A 27,714-nucleotide genomic window follows, 5' to 3' on the forward strand; every position below is an offset into this window, starting at 1 on the left:
TACTAGATTGAAGATAGTCCTTAAACTGGAAGTACTACATTCGCTCCAAATCCCATTATTTCCCTCCATCTCCACTGTCATCATAATTCAGGTCACTCTTACTATGTTTCTTCAATTACCGTAATAGCCTCCCACTGATTTCTCTGCCTTTAGTTTTGCCCCATTACCCATTCTCCATATTAAAGCAGTAAAATAAATCCTTCAAAAACTCAGATCTGGTTATCATATTCTGCTGCTTAAATGGTTCAGTAAATAAGATACAAGCTGCCCCCTGGGCCTGTGTCACCTGACCTCCCCCCGCCCCCACATACACACACACACTGCACACTCAGTATGCTAGCCCTAGTGAATTTCTTTCAAATGCTCTTCAAGTCTTTGTTTATGCTAGTCCTTTTGCATAAAGCATCTTCCCTGGCTATATTCTGTTCACTCTTTAGGGCTTAAGATAAACATCACTTCCTTCCATGCTGATCAGTTTGATGCCTAGCCTTATCACAGTACTACACATTGCTATAGCGTATTTAACTGTCTTTGCTGCTTAGCTGTTAGCTCAGGAAGAACAGGGACCATGTCTATGTTGTTAGCTCTGCCTATATCCAGTGCCTGGCACACTAACTGGCACTAGTAGACACTTCAATCAACTTTCATTCTAAATGTATTCATTAATCTATCAATGAGGTATTCATCTTTGGCTGACTCTTTTCTAGAATTCATGATTATATCTTTCTTCAGTCAATACATTTTTTCCATAGAAAGAATACAGTATGATTGACCAGGCCCTGGCTTTACCTTGATAAAACCTTGCTTATCTGGAAACCTTGATTATAGTGAAACAAACATTAGAAAAAAAGACTGAAAGCTAGAAGACTCATGAGAATTAAAGTCATATGAATAAATAACAGCTATAAAAAGTGGGTATAAAAATCAAAAGTATAAAAAGGCACTAAAGCAGCAAAGAGACAGAAGTAGATAATTTGGCCTCTATGGTAGAAAAAAGCTTTTCCAAGAAAGGTATTGGGTCTTTGGGGATAAGCAGAAACTTGCAGATGAAAGGAAAAGTCATTCTAGACAAAAGAAATGTGTTTGAAAACATACTTTAAGAGAGTTCTGTGTATTTATATTCTCTACAGAATTGTAGATGGTGCTGGAAACAAAGACTTCAAGGAAAAAAGCCTTTGCTGTCCAGCATAAAAAGCTGGGCTCTACTCATTAGTAACAGGAGAAACACAAACATACATTTTTAGCAGCAACATGGCATAATCAATTTAAAAAAAATACACTTTCATAGTGGTGTGGATACACTCAAGGAGGCAAGATCAGTGAATAGTGCAAGCAAAGAATGAGAAACCTTGAATACAGTGGTAATGGGAAAGGAGATAGATGTATGGAATACTATAAGTACAGTATAAATAACAGGACTTAGGCAGGGGATGGACTAGTAGTAGTAGTAGCAGTAGTAGTAGCAGTAGCAGTAGTAGTAGTAATAGTAGTAGTAGTAGTAGTAGTAGTAGTAGTAGTAGTAGTAGTAGTAATCTTTGAGTGAGTCTATGTACTGTTTTTGATAGTGAAGTGTGGCAGAATATGCCACCACAAAATATGCCATTTTGGCATAAGATTATTTTGAGCTAAAGGCACTTGAAAATCAGCGGATGCAAAAGAGACACTGCCCTCCCTACACCAGGAAGAAAGTAGTATCACTGAAGGGAGAAGACTTCCACGTGAAAGATGCCCTCCCTGTACAAGCAGAGAAGAAACATTCTTGCTACCAGAGATGAGTGAAGGTGGAGAAAAACCTGTACAAATGGTCCCTGTTAAAATAACTTACCTTCCTTTATTCTCTTCATACATTTTACTTTTCCACAATTGCTACTTTTCGTTCAACCTACTATACAAGCATTTAGGTTTTGCCACATCTTTGGATCTTCATTTTCCTATGGGGGCTCCCATGTACATGGGAAAATCCGTTTGTCTCCTGCTAATTTATCTTATGTCAATTCAATTCTCAGGCCTAGCCAGAGACGTTAAGATGGTAAAGTTTTGCCTCCCATACAATAGCAAAAGGCACGCAGACAAAACGTCCTCCACCTTACGAGGACTTATAGAAGGTAATGCTTTCCCATCAAAGTGGGGAATGGGAAAAATGAAAAAAAAAAAAAAAAAAAAAAAAAAAAAAAAAAAAAAAAAAAAAAGCGAGCCAGTCATGAGTCTGAAAATGATCAATCTTTACTATAGTTAAACTTAATAGTTTTACAATTGTAATTACAAATAACTATTCCATAGCTTATTTTTAAACATTTTTTCATAAATATCCTAACAGAGATACAGTCTTCGAAAAGCTCAAAAGTTTCAGAGACAAGAAAACAAACACAGAAATACTGTTGATGGGGAGCCTGGAAAGGAGATCTACCTGGGGCAAACATTACTGGGAAACTGCAAAAGTAAATCTATAGGGATGGCCAAGAGACATACGAAACATGTACAGAATTCTGTTGCATTGTCACAAGTGCCTCTCAGGGTTTCAACAAATGAAGAGCTACATCTCATGATTTCTTAGGTTGATTTGCACTCCAAGAACATAACACCTTAAGTGAACTGAAGTTCTAAAACGAAGTAGAACTACTCCAAAATATTCAGCCTTCTCATCAAATTCCCTGACTGTTCAACTTTCCCGTGATTCTCTACTTTTCTTACCACCCATCACCCCAACATAAAATTAAAATAATTTATACATTTGGGATAGTTACTAAGTCCCACGTTTTAAATTTTTAAATGCTGAGTTTAATATTTTACATTTAAATAATTAAAAAGCAAAATCAAGTTAAATTTTTACTAGTGATTTAGTGGACTTCACTGAGGAAAAAAAAACAAACCATATATATACAGTCCTAATTCCCACAAGTATTAGGAATAAATATGTCATAATAAAATTAATATGAATTTTTAGAAATTTCCTCTTCAAAAATACATTTGCATGTTCTGAGTGTGCTACTGCTGTCAGTGCTGTACTGACTTTCCAGCTTTCTTCTCTGAGTGGGATAAGAAACCTGCCATTTTCACTAGGAACATTAAAACTCAAGAGACACAACAATTAAAGCTTTAATTTTGTAGTTTAATGTTTCACACTACCTCTACTTCACTTTCTTTGTCATTCCATTTCAAAGAAAGAAGGCAAACCTGGGGACTGTTAAAAAGTAAAAATCAAAGCTACAATGTTATTTGAGCTCAAAAAGTGCTGTAGTTTATAAAATTGAGAAGGTTTTTTTTTTAAATTAATTTTTATGCTTCCCAAAGTGTGTATCAATTATATAGTTATGAGTAATGAATGGCATGAAACAAGGTCCCAACGTTTTCAAATTTTGTTTTTAAAATATATTACAACATCACATTAAAAACAGTAGAGGAAAACAAGCAACCAGGATAGAACTACTTTTTTCCAACTCAACAGTACTTAGCTTTACCTAGAATTTTCGTATAGTTGATGTTAACTTCTTCTGAACGCTTTCTGACTAGTATTTTACCTTATGTATTCTTTATAGTATTTCCATATAATTTTTACCTAGACCTATTCAGAGCATAGCACAGACAGGGCAGCACAAGCAACTGACACCTTTGTTGGCAGCACAATGTTTTTTCATCCAGTTTATGAGAGAACGAAAAGAATGAAAGTGAAAATTTTACTTAGAGTTAATTACTGTAGCTCCAGGTAATCTCTTCAGAAGTCCCCTGCTTCACCATCTCAAGTTAATCAATAATGGCTGGTTTATGACTGGAAACCACTTACCAAATTGCCTAAACAAGAAAACTTTTTAAAATAACAATTTGCAGATCTGTCCAACAACTTCAATAAAGTCGAATTTGCTTTATTTTTCCAAAAATTATGTTGTCAAGATAGAGACTCTTTGTAAGTGTAAATGTATGATGTATTATGAATTGATTTTTAGTTCCTGTTACAGAGTTGTTAGACAAGTTATTAAAGTTTAAGAAAATTTGAATTCTAAATTTCCACCTGATAACATATATGAAATATTTTATATTTTCAATATATACTTATATTTTGCACACTGTATATAAACTAGATTAGAAATGTTTTAAGTCATTTCACTGTGTGTATATCTGCACTATATAAAGAAAAAAAGTAAGGCAGAAAGACACTTTCCTTCTATCTTCCATAAGAAAACTTCAAAAATGTTTCTTTTTAAAATTGAATTTTTCAAAAGGGAAAAAATATCCTCTGATGGGAAATCACTTGTTTTAATAAAAGGTAAAACACTGCCATGTCAACCACAAGGTGGTGCTATAGTTCCATGCTGGCACTGATATTTTAGGAGTTAATCGATACAGTAGTTTTTTCCATTATAACTATAACCTCTTAATTTTTATAAATGTACTTCTCTCACAATAAAAAAAAATTAAAGCTAACATGCTTCATTAATTCTGGAAACATTTACTGAAACTCTGTTAAATTCAAAATTGTATGTTTCTGTAGGCTATCATTTTAAAGTTCTGACAACCAAATATTTATTAGAATATTAAAAATGCGGCCAAGCATGGTGACTCACCCATGTAATCTTAGCACTTTGGGAGTTCCAGGTGGGCAGGTAGCTTTAGCTCACGAGTTCGAGAACAGACTGGGCAACATGGAGAAACCCTGTCTCTACAAAAATACAAACATTAGCCGGGCATGATGGTACAGGCCTATGGTCTCAGCTACTCAGGAGGCTGAGGCACGAGAATCCACTTGAACTTGGGAGGCGGTGGGTGCAATGAGCCGAGATCACGCCACTGCACTCCAGCCTGGGCAACACAGAGTGAGACCCTGTTTCAAAAAGGAAAAAAAAAAAAAAAAAAAGGAACACTAAAAATGTTTTCTTAAAAGTGATTTCTTACGCTGTTTCAAATTCACACACACACAAAAAATTTAAGTGATTTCTACTCATATAACAATATTTTATATTTGACAGTGTAATACCAAATTATACATATATACCATAAATAGATGAATAAATAAAATATAATCAGATGGTCCATATAATAATAAAAAAATACACTTTTTCCTTCCAAATAATGAAGTCAATTTTCTTGAGGAATTTCCGGGATTACTGCTACACTTTTATCTCTAAGTTTTAAAAAAGATAATTCATATAGTAATATTAAAAATAAATTTCATTTTTCCATTGATTTAACTTCAGCAAAGATTTCTCTCTCCAAAAAATGTGTAACTTTTCATCATTAAAAAAACAAAACACGACACCTCACTGTATCTTTTAATGTTGGCTAGAATGGCTATATTCTCTGTCTGTTATACTGGTCTTAAAAAGTGCTACACCGCCAGGAGTGGTGGCTCACGCCTGTAATCCCAGCATTTTGGGAGGCCAAGGCGGGTGGATCACCTGAGGTCAGGAGTTCGAGACCTGCCTGACCAACATGGAGGAACTCCGTCTCTACTAAAAATATAAAATATAAAATTATCTGGGCATGGTGGTGCATGCCTGTAATCCCAGCTACTCGGGAGACTGAGGCACAAGAATCGCTTGAACCTGGGAGGCGGAGGTTGCAGTGAGCCGAGATCACGCCATTGCACTACAGCCTGGGCAACAAGAGCGAAACTGCATCTCAAAAGAAAAAAAAAAAAATTCATACAATAGAGCACACTAAAATGTTCAACACATTTCTCACGGTGAGCCTTGAGACCACCGTCCTTAGTCTAAACTTGAGGACCACAGTCCTCAAGCCCATTTCCCAGTACAAAAGGGGAATCTTAACCTTAATTTCTCAATGTTAACTGGAAAGGTATTGCTGTTTTTGACCAAGCATGAAATAGCTGTCTTTATATTTAATTTTCAATGAGTATTTTTAACTGTTTATTATAATTTATTCATCAGTACAGATGCGAAGATGGCATATATGAAAGCCTCCTGGGTATAATACACAAGTCCCATTTGGAATGTTTCCAACAGGATGTAAACCATAGTCCTCAAGCCTGTGCTTTAAAAAACGTTACTTAGCACACTGCCAACAAATGTCAACACAGAAATACAGTGCTGTAATGACTTCACTCTGTAAGAGAAATAGACTGGAACATGAGTTTTTCCTTAAAAAAAAAAAAGTGACACAAGGTAAAGCAGTATAATCATTGCTCAAAAATATTAAAAGATTTATTCAATAATGAATGCAAAAATTCATATACCAAATGGAATCCAAATTGTCAAAAATTGCAGTATATTAAAATTGTATAAAGAATTCTTAAAATATACAATATGTATAGTAACCGAAGTCCTAGAAAAGTTCATGTAGAAAATCCTACAAGTAGTGATTTGGACATTTCAATAACTCTGCAGTTTCTTCAAACCTGAAATATAATAAATAATATATTAAGTAAATCAATAATTCATAATAAAGCATAGCATTTTAGTTGTTGAAATTATGCTTTTTAGCCTAAAATAAATTTGAATATTTTTCTTATCTATAAGTACAGTTACTATGAATAAACTTAAGTATGCTCAGAGGGAGGAAAAAAAGAGTCAATTATGAGTCTTGTATTCTTGGAGTGTAAGTTAAGTACTTTTTGCATTTCAAAATAATATTATAATTTTCTATAGTAGTAGGTTGCATAATCATCTTATATGCAATTTCATTTTATATTTCCTTTGAACTGCTCTTTAGAAAAATCACATCATTTGTACTAGACAAAAACATCATTTTTATATCTTATCAATAACTCGCTGAAAAACACCAGTGATATTTTCACAATACTGAAAATGTCTCCAAACCATCCATCTACATATATTATTTAATATTTTGATAAATCAGTTATCAAAAATAGATAATACTCTTGATTAGTTACCAACCAAAAATATCTTTGTACTCTATCTACAGTTAATTCCATTAACAATTCCAACAAGTTTTACATCACTTGTTGGAAACTAAAACAGTGACTCATCTCACAAATACATAACTGTAGGTGGATTTATTATCCAATGGAGTCCTGAAGGAAATTCCACACCTGACTGAGAGACCTTTAAGGTTTGAAACACACATGCACATTCTATATATACTGTAATCCAATACAATTCCCTATGGAGAAATGAATTTCTGTTGCCCCTTTCTGTTACTTACATTTTTTTCATCCTTTCCATTTTCTGGATTGTTGTTTCCTTTAATTTAAAAAGCAACAAATTTAGATGACTTCTCAAAGTAAACCATCATCAAAGATGGACCGAGAATGTACAAAATACAGTTTGAAACATTGCATTAAGTACTGTTTACTTATGAAAGAATTTTGAGAGACTAAGATTCAGTTTTGCTATTTTTCTTGCCAGCAATATTTACAACTAAAACTAATGCTTGCTCGTTTTCCTAATTTAGAAAGGAAATAATCTAAGCATTTTCTTACCTCTGAAATCTCATTCAAACCACAGTAATTAATGGTAGAGGCTCTGGGAGTTGAATCTGATGATGCCGTACTATAGTCAGAGGACAGAGGAATACTTGCTGGCCTCCCTACTTTGTTTTTTCTGTCTGTGAAGAAATTAAGTTTTAGATTACCTTTTCCTTTCACAGTAGAGTCAAATATCTAAAAATGTTATTTATAGATGGAAGAAAAACATACTATTTTAATTAAACATGGCTATCGGTATAGATCAAAGAGTTTTTGGTACTATTTTAAGGTAAAAGCTTTCATATGGAGATCTAGATGTTAAAAATTGCCCAATAAAAATTACAAAAGGCAGTATTATCATCATGGTAGCAATCAGTTTGAAAAACAGGCAAGTTAATTATTTATTTTAAAATATAACCTATTGAATCAATCATGTATATTCTTTTCTTAAAATGGTGACATCTACATTAAATAATTCGTATCCATGAATTTGTCATGATGCTTTTATTCAGCAACATTCAAGCATTTCACAAATTTTTTTACTACTGTTCTGTGGCAAGTGACTATTCCTATAACTGACCATATATATCTTTTAAAAATCAAGAAACATTCTAACTTGATTTAACACATATGAAAGTAATGCAAAAATTTAAGATCCACAGATTTCTTCTTCTAAAAAACTGAAAAACCTAACATTTCAAATATCCTGATAATATTAATTTGACAAAATGATGGCATCTTCCCTTCAAAAATATCAATTAGAGAAGATTATGGATAATGTAATAAATCCTACAAACCCTGTGTTTTAATCAGAATACACTGATTAAATACAGTGTATTTAATCAGTGTAAAATCAGAATACACTGATTTTGCAGCCAGAATTTGGCTGCAAAAGCAATGCAAAAAAAAAAAAAAAAAAAAAAAAAAAAAAAAAAGGACACCCATTTAAACTGGTTCACATAAAGACAGCTTTATTGTAAGTCTACACAGACAACCTTAATTGGGGAACAAACTATTACCATGTGAGAACTGAAACAACTAGAAGACTAATTTTCATCTCTCATAGAATCATAGTCTCTTTTGCCTACTTCTGCCATTTGCTCCATTCCTCTGCTCTTCTCTGTAGAATGGCTTTCTCTGCTGACTCATCAGCATAAACTTCCACTACATGGCCAGCCCAGCCCAGGCTCAATATCATTTGACTAACTGACTCGTGGTGTCCTAATTCCAAATTCTAAGAGAGAGAATGAAATTTGACTCATCACACTTTGAATTCCTATTCTCTGGGTTAAGTGTCTACTCTTAATCCAGTTAGCTAAGCCTGGAGGTCAAGATTACAGGGTACAACTCTGAAGACTACATAAACTTAGATCTTTTAGCAGGATCTGTGGACAAGAGGTTATTTTAAGAAATAATTTGAAATTAGGCAGGAACTATATCTACTACGCACTAAATCTTGGATTACTTTCTGTGGGTACAGATAGTTGTCCTGAATATTTCTTATGTCTTTCCAAAAAGAGGTGGGGGCTAGGAAAAGGAAACAGGTCTGGGAAGACAGATAAAGGGTGAAGGAAGGGCTCTCTTTGTCTTCTACTTTGGGGTGCAGACTTTGAGGTGTCTAAGCTTATTCAAGAGTGTGCCTCATGGTGGGAGAAAGCTGGTATTTGGCAGGCTGGCAAGCTATTCACAGTTATTCCTATAGAGGATTCCAGAGGTTACAGAGTAGACCATTACAGAACACCAGCTCTATTTAATAGCCAGATAAGTGCATATTAATTTCTGTAATTTTTATTATTGCTTTCTTGAACCTTTAGTAAAGCCTTACTTGTTTAAACATTAATAGTTTCTTAGCTATGCTATAGGGGATTGAGAAAAGAATTGGTAACTGAGTTCAGGTTGGAAAGGAATGGGCAAAGGCAATGGCCACTGACACAAGGACCCTGACACCAGTTGTTATGTACTTCAGTAGTGACTGCTAAGAAGTCTCTGTAAAGAAAGGGATTCTTCTACTTCTAAGGGTATGGGACATGAGATCTTCTAGCCAACTCTTACCACGTAATAATTAATCTTTCATTGCCATCTTTGGAGGCTCATCACCTATTCACTAAGGAAATAGTAGGGTTCTTTACCATTTAATAATTTGTAAGCCAATATTTCTAAATCAAGGACCAATGTATGTATCCAACTTATTTGTAGATATTTTGTCTTAAGGGTTTCATACATAATTTATTATATTCAAAAGTGAACTCATTATTTCTCCCAAACCTTCTCCTCCTCCTGAACTTTTTATTTTATTAAAGAGTAACAATCATCTACCCAATCACATAAGCTAAACACAAGTAGTCAGTCTTAACTTCCTTACTCTCCTTCACTTTTTGTATCTATCAGGAATCAAGGCATATCAATTTTAACATCTAAATTTCTCCCAAATAAATTACCTGCTCTTTATCCTCACTATCATTGCCTTAGTAGAGACCCTCATTATTATTCTGAAATAATGACTACTAAAATACTCTTCAAATTATCCTTGCCTATCTTACTTTCCTAACAAATCACTGTTCTGCTTTGATGATAACCTTTGTGAAACGCAAACCTCAGAATATTAGCCTTGCTGAAAATCTTTCTACGACTCTGGGATAAACCCCATGACTTGATCTTTCTACTCTTCTGCTTCAGCTTCCTTCAGGTGCTCACATGTACCCTTCCTTCTAGTCACACAGGAACAAACCACACTCTTCTGTGGTGCCACACCTTTCTTAATATTTTTTTTCCTCTGAGGAGAAAAAGGCACAAAACAAAGCAAAACAAACAAGCAAAGAAAAAAGGAGCACTAACAGTTGGTGTCCTGTGTGGCAATTAACACCTAAGCTACTGTACCCTCTAGTGAACATAAATAATTTCACAAAAAATAACACCACATGAGGTCACTTCATTGGCGTAATTAAACAACACGCCCAAAACCATTATTCATGTCCAAACATAGACAAAACAAGGGCACCATGTAACCACATAAATGACCGGATATAGCCCCCCCTTGCCTCATAAGAGTACTTATTTTATGCTAAAAATTTCATTCTTACCATCAATCATCAAATTGCTCCTGCTCCCTGACAGCACCCATAGGCTTTGCTTCCTCAAACCCTCTCCAAAATTATCCAACACAAGTCCAATCCTTAAAAGCCTCTGCTAATTCACTCTTACGAAGACATTAAGGTGCCTTACAATTCCCCATGGAACACTGTATTCCTGATAAAGTCAAAACAAATCTGGAACCTCACAAAAACTATTCCTGATTTAATACGATTCTAAACCCAGAGTGATAAATTATTGCTCTCTGCATTCAAATGAAATCAAATCCTATTCCCAAGTAGCATGTATAAGGTATAATGTGTAAGTCTTTATAAACTTGGGTCTTTTAATTAATCTAGATCAGATCATAAACTCTATGAGACTAGGTATTTACCCTAATCATAATCTGTAATCCATTTCAGATAGTGGCCTGTTAATTGCTTTCAGTCCTGGCACAGTTGCTGAAATTTAGCTATGTGAGCCTGGACATGGTAACTCACACCTGTAATCCCAGTACTTTGAGAAGCAGAGACAGGAGGATTGCTTGAGCCCAGGAGTTCAAGACCAGCCTGAGCAACATAGCAAGACCTCGTTTTACTAAAAACAATAAATAAATAAATAAAAATTATCCAGGTGTAGAGGCACGTGCCTGTAGTCCCAGCCACTCAGGAGGCTGAGGCAGGAGGATCACTTTAGGCCAAAGAGTTAATGTCTAGGAGACTGCAGTAAGCTATGATTGCACCACTGCACTCCAGCCTGAGCAACAGAGTAAGACCACCCTTATCTCAAAAAAAAAACCTAGCTATGTGTTTTCTAAATAGGTTAAAGGTATATTCTATAATCATGTCATTAAAAAAAAAATAGGCCTGAGCATGCAAAATCAAACTTGCAAAAGGCAATGTTTTGCAAATCACAAGCATTCAATATTTTTTCAGTGAATAAATATTTAAACTCCACTATATGCAAATACTGGTGATAAAAGCACAGATACACTTTCTGTGTGCTAGACAGGCAGACCATAAGATAAAGTTTTTGCTCTCAAGGATCTTATACTCAAGTGTTAACATTTGTTGAATAGATATATGAATAGATAAATAAAACAGGCAACATTTTACCAAATCTGAAATCTGCAGTCTATAATAAATTTAGTTGCCTTAAATAGCATCTCAAATAATTATATTTAATAACCTAATCACTGAAATTGTTCTTTGTGCAATGATATTGATATGTGTTCCAAATATGCAGTGGTTAAGAAAAAACTTCAGATCAGTTGCCTGGATTCAAATTTGATCTACCATTCAATAACTGTGTGACCTTTGTCATAGTTACTTAATTTTGCTGTACTTCAGTTTCCTCAACTGTAAAATATAAAAATAGTACTTATCTTGCATGGTTACTTCAGGAATTAAATGAGTTAATATAGTAGTTAGAATAGTGCCAGGCACACTGTTAGTGCTAGAATATATATTGTTATTTTATTGTTACACATATAGTAAAGCTGAAAGATTTTATAATGTTAACGATCCAGATATTAAAAATTTAACTTGATGAATTCTCAATTGGACAAAACATCTCTTCTATGGATATGATTTAATCATAGACACGGCACAAAATTTAGATCTGTCTTTAAAAAAATATAAGAATCAAAAAAAACAAAGCTGTCACTGCAAAACAGAAATCTTATCCTTGCTGCTCAGTCACACTGAGCAAAATATCATTAGCCTAGTAAAGTTATATGACCAGGAAAAGACCTGTTCTAATATCAGATCTTTCCCATTTTATCATTATCAGTGAACCATTCACATGGAAGAGGTCTGCAATACTTTATAGGTTACTGACAAATGTGTTTTCTTCTCTTACATATTATTATTTACATATGAGAAAGCTACTACCTACCTAAGCTTAAATTTAAAAACTTGGAGGTCAATTTTAAAATTCTAGAACACTTGATTATTCTAGAATGTTTAAAACAGTAAAATATCTCTAAACAGTTTCAATTTTGTACACTGAAATTTATTTACCCACTGTGTTATGTAAAATAAGTAGGCTGGCTTCATAAGCAATTCTTGGCTTTAGTAGTCTATAGGTTCATTATTTTCTTTGTTCTAGGAACTTTGCAATTTCTAAACAATGAAGCTTAAGAATATTAAAATTACCAAATACCTATAACAATCATTTTTCTGAAAACTCATCATACCAATTCTCATAATGTTTACAAACTTACGAGGATTCAGAAGGTCCATGTTGCTACAAGAAGCGCAGTCTTCATTAATTTCATTAAACTCTACATATTCATCATTCTGGAATAACACAGTTAAATATTTAGAATGAAATAAAAAGAAAAACCCTCTCATTTTATATTCTTACTACTGAGCATAAAATATAAAGGTAGCATGATAAATGTTTAAATATTTTTAATTTTGTATTAACGCAATGCATATACTGTATATTCCTACATATAAGAAATGTTTTAAATATGGAAGCAGATAGCAAGCTTCTTGAATCTATCAACTTCACTTTTTAGGAAGGAAAGACAGACCAGAAATCGAAATCCTGAGTAAAAGAAACAGATTTCTCAGATTTGATAAGGCAATGATAAATTTGGTAACTATTCTATGAAATTCACAATGATTGAAGTAAATGAGTGAAAAAAAGACAGGAAGAGTTATCAATATCTTCTGTATCTTTTCCACCCTACGAAAATAGGTCATTTGTACTATTAAAAGATACAAAATAATTCTAAGCTTTTCATAATATCTATCATACTCTTACCTCATTTTAAGTTCTTCAAGCATCATTAACATCTGTAAAAGCTCAACTTACAAGTTTTTCAGATCATCTTATTCAATGAAGAGAGAAACAACAGCCACAACACCATTCAGGCTATATTTAAACAGGACTTCATTCTAACTAGACATTTTCTCATTATTCAAATATTCTCATATTTAGCATTTCCAAAAAAATACACATACAACAATCAAAAAATTACTTTGTTATATCTGAGATATTTTATAAATGTTAAAAGAAGAAAATACCTTTTTAGACAAAAGCATTTCTGTTTCAAGAAGAGTGACACGACTGAGCAGATTAGTCCAGGTGTTTTCATCTACCATCACATTTCCTTTCATTTTTTGTTCTAAACAGTCTAACCTTTTCTCTATCAAAGTCAGCGCCTTAAGCTTTTCTTGGCATTCAGCAAGCATAGTCTGTAGTGCAGTAATCTCAGGATTAACATTTATATCCTAAAAAGATTAGAGAGATTAAAAATAAAATTAAACAAACTAAAATTTCTTTAAAATTGATGTTTCCCACTTCCACAGTGTTATCTCAATAGTTAGGAGAGACGGTCCTGCTTGAGAGTTAAAAGGTTTATCTCTGGAGGGAGACTACTTGGCCACTTAAATTAGTTCTGAGACTTATGATCTTGATGCCTCCATTTCCTCATTAAAAAAAAAAAGAGAGAGAGATAAAAGAAGTATCTACTTCATATGATTCTTCTGATAATGAGTTAATTTGCATGATTCTTTTGATACCAGCTAGTAAAATAAAACTATTATTAACTAGCTTCTTGAAACAACACCTAGCACAAAGCTAAGAGGAAATGACTAAAAACAACACTTAGTGCACTGAGATTATTCGGTTTGCCATGTAACAGGAAGTACGTCCAATGGCCATCTGGTAGTTTTTGTAAGTGCCAACTGTATATTGATATACTGAGATATATAGAAGTCACAAAACATAGAAACATAGAAAAAGAAGTTTTAGCAGAAACAATAGACATCAGACATATTGGTGTCTGTGGCAATTAAGAGTAATAGAAATGTTTATTATTATTATTATTATTATTATTATTACACTTTAAGTTCTAGGGTACCTGTGCACAATGTGAAGGTTTGTTACATATGTATCCATGTGTCATGTTGGTGTGCTGTACTCATTAACTCTTCATTTACATTAAGTATATCTCCTAATGCTATCCCTCCCCGCTACCCCCACCCCATGACAGGCCCCGGTGTGTGATGTTCCCCTTCCTGTGTCCAAGTGTTCTCACTGTTCAATTCCCACCTATGAGTGAGAACATGCGGTGTTCAGTTTTTGTCCTGCTGATAGTTTGCTGAGAATGATGATTTCCAGCTTCATCCATGTCCCTACAAAGAACATGAGCTCATCTTTTTTATGGCTGTATAGTATTTCATGGTGTATATGTGCCACATTTTCTTAATCCAGGCTATCATTGATGGACATTTGGGTTGGTTCCAAGTCTTTGCTATTGTGAATAGTGCCAAAATAAACATGTGAGCATGCGTCTTTATAGTAGCATGATTTATAATCCTTTGGGTATTTACCCAGTAACGGCATGGCTGGGTCAAATGGTATTTCTAGTACTAGATCCTTGAGGAATCGCCACACTGTCTTTCACAATGGTGGAACTAGTTTACAGTCCCACCAACAATGTAAAAGAGTTCCTATTTCTCCACATCCTCTCCAGCACCTGTTGTTTCCTGACTTTTTAATGACTGCCATCCTAACTGGTGTGAGATGGTATCTCATTGTGGTTTTGATTTGCATTTCTCTGATGGCCAGTGATGATGAGCATTTTTTCATGTGTCTGTTAGCTGCATAAATGTGTTCTTTTGAGAAGTGTCTGTTCATATCCTTTGCCCACTTTCTGATGGGGTTGTTTGATGTTTTCTTGTAAATTTAAGTTCTTTGTAGATTATGGATATTAGCCCTTTGTCAGATAGGTAGATTGTAAAACTTTTCTCCCATTCTGTAGGTTGCCTGTTCACTCTGATGGTAGTTTCTTTTGCTATGCAGAAGCTCTTTAGTTTAATTAGATCCCATTTGTCAATTCTGGCTTTCGTTGCCATTGCTTTTGGTGTTTTAGACATGAAGTCCTTGCCCATGCCTATGTCCTAAATGGTATTGCCCAGGTTTTCTTCTAGGGTTTTTATAGTTTTAGATCTAACATGTAAGTCTTTAATCCATCTTGAATTAATTTTTTATAAAGTATAAGGAAGGGATTCAGTTTCAGCTTTCTACATATGGCTAGCCAGTTTTCCCAGCACCATTTATTAAATAGGGAATCCTTTCCCCATTTCTTATTTTTGTCACGTTTCTCAAAGATCAGATGGTTGTGGATGTGTAGTATTATTTCTCAGAGCTCTGTTCTGTTCCATTGGTCTATATCACTGTTTTGGTACCAGTACCATGCTGTTTTGGTTACTGTAGCCTTGTAGTATAGTTTGAAGTTAGCTAGCATGATGCCTCTAGCTTTCTGTTGGCTTAGGATTGTCTTGGCAATGCGGGGTCTTTTTTGGTTCCATATGAACTTTAGTTTTTTCCAATTCAGTAAAGAAAGTCATTGGTAGCTTGATGGGGATGGCACTGAATCTATAAATTACCTTGGGCAGTGTGGCCATTTTCACAGTATTGATTCTTCCTATCCTTGAGCATGGAATGTTATTCCATTTGTTTGTGTCCTCTTTCATTTCGTTGAGCAGTGGTTTGCAGTTCTCCTTGAAGAGGTCCTTCACATCCCTTGTAAGTTGGATTCCTAAGTATTTTATTCTCTTTGAAGCAATTGTGAATGGGAGTTCACTCATGATTTGGCTCTCTGTTTGTCTGTTATTGGTGTATAGGAATGCTTGTGATTTTTGTACATTGATTTTCTATCCAGAGACTTTGCTGAAGTTTCTTATCAGCTTAAGGAGATTTTGGGCTGAGACAATGGGGTTTTCTAAATATACAATCATGTCATCTGCAAAGAGGGACAATTTGACTTCTTCTTTTCCTAACTGAATACCCTTTCTTTCTTTCTCCTGTATGACTGCCCTGGCCAGAACTTCCAACAGCATGTTGACTAGGAGTGGTGAGAGAGGGCATCCCTGTCTTGTGCCAGTTTTCAAAGGGAATGGTTCCAGTTTTTGCCCATTCAGTATATTGGCTGTGGGTTTGTCATAAATAGCTCTTATTATTTTGAGATATGTCCCATCAATACCGAATTTATTGAGAGTTTTTAGCATGAAGGTTGTTGAATTTTGTTGAAGGCTTTTTCTGTATCTATTGAGATAATCATGTGGTTTTTGTCTTTGGTTCTGTTTATAGGATGGATTATGCTTATTGATTTGCATATGTGGAACCAGCCTTGCAGCCCAGGGATGAAGCCCACTTGATCATGGTGGATATAAGCTTTTTGATGGGCTGCTGTATTCGGTTTGCCAGTATTTTATCGAGGATTTTTGCATCATTGTTGATCAGGGACATTGGTCTAAAATTCTCTTTTTTTGTTGTGTCTCTGCCAGGCTTTGGTATTAGGATGATGTTGGCCTCATAAAATGAGTTCGGGAGGATTCCCTCTTTTTCTATTGATTGGAATAGTTTCAGAAGGAATGGTACCAGCTCCTCTTGGTACCTCTGGTAGAATTCGGCTGTGAATCCGTCTGGTCCTGGACTTTTTTTAGTTGGTAGGCTATTAATTATTCCCTCAATTTCAGAGCCTGTTATTGGTCAATTCCGGGATCTGAGACGAAGCTTCCAGAGGAACGATCAGGCAGCAACATTTGCTGTTCTGCAATATTCGTTGTTCTGCAGCCTCCGCTGCTGATACCCAGGCAAACAGGGTCTAGAGTGGACTCCCAGCAAACTCCAACAGACCTGCAGCTGAGGGTCCTGACTGTTAGAAGGAAAACTAACTAATAGAAAGGACATCCAGACCAAAACCCCATCTGTATGTCACCATCATCAAAGACCAAAGGTAGATAAAACCACAAAGACAGGGAGAAATCAGAGGAGAAAAGCTGAAAATTCTAAAAATCAGAGCACCTGTTCTCCTCCAAAGGAACGCAGCTCCTCGCCAGCAATGGAACAAAGCTGGATGGCGAATGACTTTGACAAGTTCAGAGAAGAAGGCTTCAGACGATCAGACTTCTCAGAGCTAAAGGCAGATGTTCAAACCCATCGCAAAGAAGCTAAAAACCTTGAAAAAAGATTTGACAAATGGCTAACTAGAATAACCACTGTAGAGAAGTCCTTAAATGACCTGACGGAGCTGAAAACCACAGCACAAGAACTACGTGATGCATGCACAAGATTCGGTAGCTGATTCGATCAAATGGAAGAAAGGGTATCAGTGGTTGAAGAGCAAATGAATGAAATGAAGTGAGAAGAGAAATTTAGAGAAAAAAGAGTAAACAGAAATGAACAAAGCCTCCAAGAAATATGGGACTATGTGAAAAGACGAAATCTAGGTCTGATTGGTGTACCTGAAAAGTGAGGGGGAGAATGGAATCAAGTTGGAAAACACTCTTCAGGATATCATCCAGGAGAACTTGCCCAAACTAGCAAGGCATGCCAATATTCAAATTCAGGAAATAGGGGGCGGAGCAAGATGGCCGAATAGGAACAGCTCCAGTCTCCAACTCCCAGCGCGAGCGACACAGAAGACCGGTGATTTCTGCATTTCCAACAGAGGTACTGGGTTCATCTCACTGGGGAGTGCTGGACGATCAGTGCTGGTCAGCTGCTGCAGCCCGACCAGCGAGAGCTGAAGCAGGGCGAGGCATCGCCTCACCTGGGAAGCGCAAGGGGGAAGGGAATCCCTTTTTCTAGCCAGGGGAACTGAGACACACAACACCTGGAAAATCGGGTAACTCCCACCCCAATACTGCGCTTTAAGCAAACAGGCACACCAGGAGATCATATCCCACACCTGGCCGGGAGGGTCCCACGCCCACGGAGCCTCCCTCATTGCTAGCACAGCAGTCTGCGATATCGCGGCAAGGCAGCAACGAGGCTGGGGGAGGGGCGCCCGCCATTGCTGAGGCTTAAGTAGGTAAACAAAGCTGCTGGGAAGCTCAAACTGGGTGGAGCTCACAGCAGCTCAAGGAAACCTGCCTGTCTCTGTAGACTCCACCTCTGGGGACAGGGCACAGTAAAAATAACAAACACAGCAGAAACCTCTGCAGACGCAAACGACTCTGTTTGACAGCTTTGAAGAGAGCAGTGGATATCCCAACACGGAGGTTGAGATCTGAGAAGGGACAGACTCCCTGCTCAAGTGGGTCCCTGACCCCTGAGTAGCCTAACTGGGAGACATCCCCCACTAGGGGCAGTCTGACACCCCACACCTCACAGGGTGGAGTATACCCCTGAGAGGAAGCTTCCAAAGCAAGAATCAGACAGGTACACTCGCTGTTCAGAAATATTCTATCTTCTGCAGCCTCTGCTTCTGATACCCAGGCAAACAGGGTCTGGAGTGGACCTCAAGCAATCTCCAACAGACCTACAGCTGAGGGTCCTGACTGTTAGAAGGAAAACTATCAAACAGGAAGGACACCTACACCAAAACCCCATCAGTACATCACCATCATCAAAGACCAGAGGCAGATAAAACCACAAAGATGGGGAAAAAGCAGGGCAGAAAAGCTGGAAATTCAAAAAATAAGAGCGCATCTCCCCCGGCAAAGGAGCGCAGCTCATCGCCAGCAACGGATCAAAGCTTGACAGAGAATGACTTTGACGAGATGAGAGAAGGCTTCAGTCCATCAAACTTCTCAGAGCTAAAGGAGGAATTACGTACCCAGCGCAAAGAAACTAAAAATCTTGAAAAAAAAGTGGAAGAATTGATGGCTAGAGTAATTAATGCAGAGAAGGTCATAAACGAAATGAAAGAGATGAAAACCATGACACGAGAAATACGTGACAAATGCACAAGCTTCAGTAACCGACTCGATCAACTGGAAGAAAGAGTATCAGCGATTGAGGATCAAATGAATGAAATGAAGCGAGAAGAGAAACCAAAAGAAAAAAGAAGAAAAAGAAATGAACAAAGCCTGCAAGAAGTATGGGATTATGTAAAAAGACCAAATCTACGTCTGATTGGGGTGCCTGAAAGTGAGGGGGAAAATGGAACCAAGTTGGAAAACACTCTTCAGGATATCATCCAGGAGAACTTCCCCAACCTAGTAGGGCAGGCCAACATTCAAATCCAGGAAATACAGAGAACGCCACAAAGATACTCCTCGAGAAGAGCAACTCCAAGACACATAATTGCCAGATTCACCAAAGTTGAAATGAAGGAAAAAATGTTAAGGGCAGCCAGAGAGAAAGGTCGGGTTACCCACAAAGGGAAGCCCATCAGACTAACAGCAGATCTCTCGGCAGAAACTCTACAAGCCAGAAGAGAGTGGGGGCCAATATTCAACATTCTTAAAGAAAAGAATTTTAAACCCAGAATTTCATATCCAGCCAAACTAAGTTTCATAAGTGAAGGAGAAATAAAATCCTTTACAGATAAGCAAATGCTTAGAGATTTTGTCACCACTAGGCCTGCCTTACAAGAGACCCTGAAGGAAGCACTCAACATGGAAAGGAACAACCGGTACCAGCCATTGCAAAAACATGCCAAAATGTAAAGACCATCGAGACTAGGAAGAAACTGCATCAACTAACAAGCAAAATAACCAGTTAATATCATAATGGCAAGATCAAGTTCACACATAACAATATTAACCTTAAATGTAAATGGACTAAATGCTCCAATCAAAAGACACAGACTGGCAAACTGGATAAAGAGTCAAGACCCATCAGTCTGCTGTATTCAGGAGACCCATCTCACACGCAGAGACATACATGGGCTCAAAATAAAGGGATGGAGGAAGATTTACCAAGCAAATGGAGAACAAAAAAAACCAGGGGTTGCAATACTAGTCTCTGATAAAACAGACTTTAAAGCATCAAAGATCAAAAGAGACAAAGAAGGCCATTACATAATGGTAAAGGGATCAATTCAACAGGAAGAGCTAACTATCCTAAATATATATGCACCCAATACAGGAGCACCCAGATTCATAAAGCAAGTCCTTAGAGACTTACAAAGAGACTTAGACTCCCATACAATAATAATGGGAGACTTCAACACTCCACTGTCAACATTAGACAGATTAACGAGACAGAAAGTTAACAAGGATATCCAGGAATTGAACTCATCTCTGCAGCAAGCAGACCTAATACACGTCTATAGAACTCTCCACCCAAAATCAACAGAATATACATTCTTCTCAGCACCACATCGTACTTACTCCAAAATTGACCACGTAATTGGAAGTAAAGCACTCCTCAGCAAATGTACAAGAACAGAAATTATAACAAACTGTCTCTCAGACCACAGTGCAATCAAACTAGAACTCAGGATTAAGAAACTCAATCAAAACCGCTCAACTACATGGAAACTGAACAACCTGCTCCTGAATGACTACTGGGTACATAACAAAATGAAGGCAGAAATAAAGATGTTCTTTGAAACCAATGAGAACAAAGATACAACATACCAGAATCTCTGGGACACATTTAAAGCAGTGTGTAGAGGGAAATTTATAGCACTAAATGCCCACAAGAGAAAGCAGGAAAGATCTAAAATTCACACTCTAACATCGCAATTAAAAGAACTAGAGAAGCAAGAGCAAACACATTCAAAGCTAGCAGAAGGCAAGAAATAACTAAGATCAGAGCAGAACTGAAGGAGATAGAGACACAAAAAACTCTCCAATAAATCAATGAATCCAGGAGTTGGTTTTTTGAAAAGATCAACAAAATTGACAGACCACTAGCAAGACTAATAAAGAAGAAAAGAGAGAAGAATCAAATCGACGCAATTAAAAATGATAAAGGGATATCACCACCGACCCCACAGAAATACAAACTACCATCAGAGAATACTATAAACACCTCTACGCAAATAAACTGGAAAATCTAGAAGAAATGGATAATTTCCTGGACACTTACACTCTTCCAAGACTAAACCAGGAAGAAGTTGAATCCCTGAATAGACCAATAGCAGGCTCTGAAATTGAGGCAATAATTAATAGCCTACCAACCAAAAAAAGTCCAGGACCAGATGGATTCACAGCTGAATTCCACCAGAGGTACAAGGAGGAGTTGGTACCATTCCTTCTGAAACTATTCCAATCAATAGAAAAAGAGGGAATCCTCCCGAACTCATTTTATGAGGCCAACATCATCCTGATACCAAAGCCTGGCAGAGACACAACAAAAAAAGAGAATTTTAGACCAATATCCCTGATGAACATCGATGCAAAAATCCTCAATAAAATACTGGCAAACCAGATTCAGCAACACATCAAAAGGCTTATCCACCATGATCAAGTGGGCTTCATCCCTGGGATGCAAGGCTGGTTCAACATTCGCAAATCAATAAACATAATCCAGCATATAAACAGAACCAAAGACAAGAACCACATGATTATCTCAATAGATGCAGAAAAGGCTTTTGACAAAATTCAACAGCCCTTCATGCTAAAAACGCTCAATAAATTCGGTATTGATGGAACGTACCTCAAAATAATAACAGCTATTTATGACAAACCCACAGCCAATATCATACTGAATGGGCAAAAACTGGAAACATTCCCTTTGAAAACTGGCACAAGACAGGGATGCCCTCTCTCACCACTCCTATTCAACATAGTGTTGGAAGTTTTGGCTAGGGCAATTAGGCAAGAGAAAGAAATCAAGGGTATTCAGTTAGGAAAAGAAGAAGTCAAATTGTCCCTCTTTGCAGATGACATGATTGTATATTTAGAAAACCCCATTGTCTCAGCCCAAAATCTCCTTAAGCTGATAAGCAACTTCAGCAAAGTCTCAGGATACAAAATTAATGTGCAAAAATCACAAGCATTCTTATACACCAGTAACAGACAAACAGAGAGCCAAATCATGAATGAACTTACATTCACAATTGCTTCAAAGAGAATCAAATACCTAGGAATCCAACTTACAAGGGATGTAAAGGACCTCTTCAAGGAGAACTACAAACCACTGCTCAGTGAAATAAGAGAGGACACAAACAAATGGAAGAACATACCATACTCATGGATAGGAAGAATCAATATCGTGAAAATGGCCATACTGCCCAAGGTTATTTATAGATTCAATGCCATCCCCATCAAGCTACCAATGAGTTTCTTCACAGAATTGGAAAAAACTGCTTTAAACTTCATATGGAACCAAAAAAGAGCCCGCATCTCCAAGACAATCCTAAGTCAAAAGAACAAAGCTGGAGGCATCACGCTACCTGACTTCAAACTATACTACAAGGCTACAGTAACCAAAACAGCATGGTACTGGTACCAAAACAGAGATATAGACCAATGGAACAGAACAGAGTCCTCAGAAATAATACCACACATCTACAGCCATCTGATCTTTGACAAACCTGAGAGAAACAAGAAATGGGGAAAGGATTCCCTATTTAATAAATGGTGCTGGGAAAATTGGCTAGCCATAAGTAGAAAGCTGAAACTGGATTCTTTCCTTACTCCTTATACGAAAATTAATTCAAGATGGATTAGAGACTTAAATGTTAGACCTAATACCATAAAAATCCTAGAGGAAAACCTAGGTAGTACCATTCAGGACATAGGCATGGGCAAAGACTTCATGTCTAAAACACCAAAAGCAACGGCAGCAAAAGCCAAAATTGACAAATGGGATCTCATTAAACTAAAGAGCTTCTGCACAGCAAAAGAAACTACCATCAGAGTGAACAGGCAACCTACAGAATGGGAGAAAATTTTTGCAATCTACTCATCTGACAAAGGGCTAATATCCAGAACCTACAAAGAACTCAAACAAATTTACAAGAAAAAAACAAACAACCCCATCAAAAAGTGGGCAAAGGATATGAACAGACATTTCTCAAAAGAAGACATTCATACAGCCAACAGACACATGAAAAAATGCTCATCATCACTGGCCATCAGAGAAATGCAAATCAAAACCACAATGAGATACCATCTCACACCAGTTAGAATGGCGATCATTCAAAAGTCAGGAAACAACAGGTGCTGGAGAGGATGTGGAGAAATAGGAACACTTCTACACTGTTGGTGGGATTGTAAACTAGTTCAACCATTATGGAAAACAGTATGGTGATTCCTCAAGGATCTAGAACTAGATGTACCATATGACCCAGCCATCCCATTACTGGGTATATACCCAAAGGATTATAAATTATGCTGCTATAAAGACACATGCACACGTATGTTTATTGCGGCACTATTCACAATAGCAAAGACTTGGAATCAACCCAAATGTCCATCAGTGACAGATTGGATTAAGAAAATGTGGCACATATACACCATGGAATACTATGCAGCCATAAAAAAGAATGAGTTTGTGTCCTTTGTAGGGACATGGATGCAGCTGGAAACCATCATTCTTAGCAAACTATCACAAGAACAGAAAACCAAACACCGCATGTTCTCACTCATAGGTGGGAACTGAACAATGAGATCACTTGGACTCGGGAAGGGGAACATCACACACTGGGGCCTATCATGGGGAGGGGGGTGGGGGGAGGGATTGCATTGGGAGTTATACCTGATGTAAATGACGAGTTGATGGGTGCTGATGAGTTGATGGGTGCAGCACACCAACGTGGCACAAGTATACATATGTAACAAACCTGCACGTTATGCACATGTACCCTAGAGCTTAAAGTATAATAATAATAATAAATAAATTAAAAAAAAAAAAAAAACAAATTCACGAAATACAGAGAAAGCCACAAAGATACTCCTTGAGAAGAGCAACTCCAAGACACGTAATTGCCAGATTCACCAAAGTTGAAATGAAGGAAAAAATCTTAAGCGCAGCCAGAGAGAAAGGTCAGTTAACCCACAAAGGGAAACCCATCAGACTAACAGCGGATATCTTGGCAGAAACTCTACAAGCCAGAAGAGAGTGGAGGCTAATATTCAACATTCTTAAAGAAAAGAATTTTAAACACAGAATTTCATATCCAGCTAAACTAAGCTTCATAAGTGAAGAAGAAATAAAATCCTTTACAGATAAGCAAATGCTGAGAGATTTTGTCACCACCCGGCCTGCCTTAAAAGAGCTCCTGAAGGAAGCACTAAACATGGAAAGGAACAACTGGTAGCAGCCACTGCAAAAACATGCCAAATTGTAAAGACCCTCGATGCTAGGAAGAAACTGCATCAACTAATGAGCAAAATAACCAGCTAACATCATAATGACAGGATCAAATTCACACACAACAATATTAACCTTAAATGTAAACAGGCTAAATGCTCCAATTAAAAGACACAGACTGGCAAACTGGATAAAGAGTCAAGACCTATCAGTTTGCTGTATTCAGGAGACCCATCTCACATGCAGAGACACACATAGGTTCAAAATAAAGGATAGAGGAAGATCTACCAAGCAACTGGAAAACAAAAAGCAGGGGTTGCAATACTAGTCTCTGATAAAACAGACCTTAAACCAACAAAGATTAAAAGAGACAAAAAAGGCCATTACATAATGGTAAAGGGATCAATTCAACAAGAAGAGCTAACTATCCTAAATATATATGCACCAAATACAGGAGCACCCAGATTCATAAAGCAAGTCCTTAGAGACCTACAAAGAGACTCAGACTCCTACACAATAATAATGGGAGACTTTAACAACCCACTGTCAACATTAGACAGATCAATGAGACAGAAAGTTAACAAGGATATCCAGGAATTGAACTCAACTCTGCACCAAGCGGAACTGATAGAAACCTACAGAACTCTCCACACCAAATCAAGAGAATATACATTCTTCTCAGCACCACATCACACTTATTCCAAAATTGACCACACAGTTGGAAGTAAAGCACTCCTCAGCAAATGTACAAGAACAGAAATTATAACAAACTGTCTCTCAGACCACAGTGCAATCAAACTAGAACTCAGGATTAAGAAACTCACTCAAAACCACTCAACTACATGGAAATTGAACAACCTGCTCCTGAATGACTACTCGGTACATAACGAAATGAAGGCAGAAATAAAGATGTTCTTTGAAACCAATGAGAACAAAGACATACCATACCAGAATCTCTGGGACACATTTAAAGCAGTGTGTAGAGGGAAATTTATAGCACTAAATGCCCACAAGAGAAAGCGGGAAAGATTTAAAATTGACACCTTAACATCACAATTAAAAGAACTAGAGAAGCAAGAGCAAACACATTCAAAGCTAGCAGAAGGCAAGAAATAATTAAGATCAGAGCAGAACTGAAGGAGATAGAGACACAAAAAAGCCTTCAAAAAATCAATGAATCCAGGAGCTGGTTTTTTGAAAAGATCAACAAAATTGATACTAGTCTTGCTAGTGAGCAAGACTAATAAAGAAGAAAAGAGAGAAGAATCAAATAGATGCAATAAAAAATGATAAAGGGAGTACCACCACTGATCCCACAGAAATACAAACTACCATGAGAGAATACTATAAACACCTCTATGCAAATAAACTAAAAAATCTAGAAGAAGTGGATAAATTCCTGGACACATACACCCTCCCAAGACTAAATCTAGAAATGGTTTTTTAAGAGAGACAGAAAATAACAGCAAGGAGCCAGAAAGGAAAATGAATACATAATAAAGTGCCAATCTTTTTCATTCAACAATAAAGAAAATAGGTGGTAGAGAACCTCCACTATGCAAAGTAGTGTATCTCTATGTCTCACTAAACTGTAGGTTCTTAAAGCCAAGTACCATATCTCATTCTACTTTGCATTATCCCAATACTTAGCCCAGCACCCTACACATACGCAGCAAATATGTGTTGAATTATTTTAGTAAGACTTATTGATACTTAAGTAATCGTAACATAGGTGAAATGTCATGATTAATAATTCAAAAGGCTAGAAATATTCCAAAGTTTAGAGGCTGAAATAATTGCATATATTTAAGTAAAAAATACTGGCATCTATTTAAAAAGTCCAAAATTGTTACCTGTTGCTCAGCCTTGATTTCAGGAACCTTTACTTCAGGCATCTTTATTTCAGTAGCATTTAAGTCAGATACATCAACTGCTTCATTAACACCTGTTATTGGACTTAATGTATCCTCCGAAATTTCAACATTATCTTCATTATACAAGTGACGAATCACCACAGCTTTCTTCTGCATAGAGAAAAATATGTAAGAAACACTTCAATGTTTTCCTCCCACAATTATTCGTTTTTAAGTTCAGGGGTACATGTGCAGGTTTGTTACACAAGTAAATGTGTCATGGGAGTTTGATGTGCAGATTATTTCATCACCCAGGTATTAAGCCTAGTACCCACTGGTTATTTTTCCTGAACCTCCTCCTACCCTCCACCCTCTGAAAGGCTCCAATGTGTGTTGTTTCCCTCTATGTGTCCATGGGTTCTCATCATTTAGCTCCCACTTACAAGTGAGAGCAAGTGGTATTTGGTTTTCTGTTTCTGCATTAGTATGCTAAGGATAAGGGCCTCCAGCTCCATCCATGCAAAGGACATGATCCCATTATTTTTTATGGCTACAGAGTATTCCATAGTGTATATGTATCACATCTTCTTTATCTGCTCTATGATTGGTGGGCATTTAGGTTGGTTCCATGTCTTTCCTATTGTGAATAGTGCTGCAATGAACATATGTATGCATGTGTCTTTACAACAGAACAATACAAATTCCCTTAAGTATATACCAAGTAATGGTACTGTTGGGTCAAATGGTATTTCTGTCTTTAGGTCTTGGAGGAATTGCACATTGTCTTCCACAGTGGTTGAACTAACTTACACTCCCACCAACAGTGTATAAGCATTCCCTTTTTTTCCACAACCTCATCAGCATCTGTTATTTTTTGACTTTTTAATAATAGTCATTCTGAGAAGCATGAGATGGTATCTCATTGTGGTTATGATTTGCATTTTTCTAATAATCAATGATGTTGTGTTTTTTTCACATGATCATTGGCTGCATGTATGCCTTCTTTTGAAAAGTAGATGTTCATATCCTTTGTCCACTTTTTAATTAGATTGTTTTTTCTTGTAAATTTAAGTTCTTTATATATGCCAGATATTAGGCCTTTGTCAGATATAAGTTTGCAAAAATTTTCTCCCACTCTGGAGGGTGTCTGTTTACTTTGCTGATAGTTTCTTTTGCAGTGTAGAAGCTCTTTAGTTCAATTAGATCCCATTTGGCAATTTTTGCTTTTGTTGGAATTGCCTTTGGCATCTTTGTCATGAAATCATTGCCCACGCCTATGTCCTGAATGGTATTGCCTGGGTTGTCTTCCAGGGTTTATAGTTTTGGGTTTTACATTTAAGTCTTTAATTCATCTTGAGTTGATTTTTGTATATGGTGTAAGGAAAGGGTCTAGTTTCGATCTTCTGCATATGGCCACCCAGTTATCACAGCACCATTTACTGACTAGGGAATCCTTTC

At 36.7% G+C, this 27,714-nt stretch overlaps 1 protein-coding gene across 8 annotated transcripts in view; it reads right to left on the minus strand.

The window, feature by feature from the left end:
• Positions 1-3,341: 3,341 nt before the first annotated feature.
• The window catches only part of CEP44 (centrosomal protein 44), a 45,964-nt gene continuing 21,591 nt past the window's right edge, over positions 3,342-27,714 (minus strand). For 6 of the 8 annotated variants that reach the window (XM_050792472.1, XM_050792471.1, XM_050792475.1 and 3 more), the window contains exons 7-10: positions 26,257-26,427; positions 13,483-13,689; positions 12,672-12,747; positions 6,397-7,518 (exon numbers count right to left, since the gene is read on the minus strand). In XM_050792472.1, coding sequence (XP_050648429.1) covers positions 7,304-7,518; positions 12,672-12,747; positions 13,483-13,689; positions 26,257-26,427 — 669 coding nt within the window. In that variant the 3' untranslated portion in view covers positions 6,397-7,303. Of the gene's footprint in view, positions 6,350-6,396; positions 7,519-12,671; positions 12,748-13,482; positions 13,690-26,256; positions 26,428-27,714 lie in introns of those variants that run through there. The other 2 variants (XM_050792478.1, XM_050792479.1) reach the window with 2 other exon arrangements.

Source organism: Macaca thibetana, chromosome 5 (genome assembly GCF_024542745.1).
Source record: "Macaca thibetana thibetana isolate TM-01 chromosome 5, ASM2454274v1, whole genome shotgun sequence".
In the NCBI taxonomy this organism is placed as follows: domain Eukaryota; kingdom Metazoa; phylum Chordata; class Mammalia; order Primates; family Cercopithecidae; genus Macaca; species Macaca thibetana.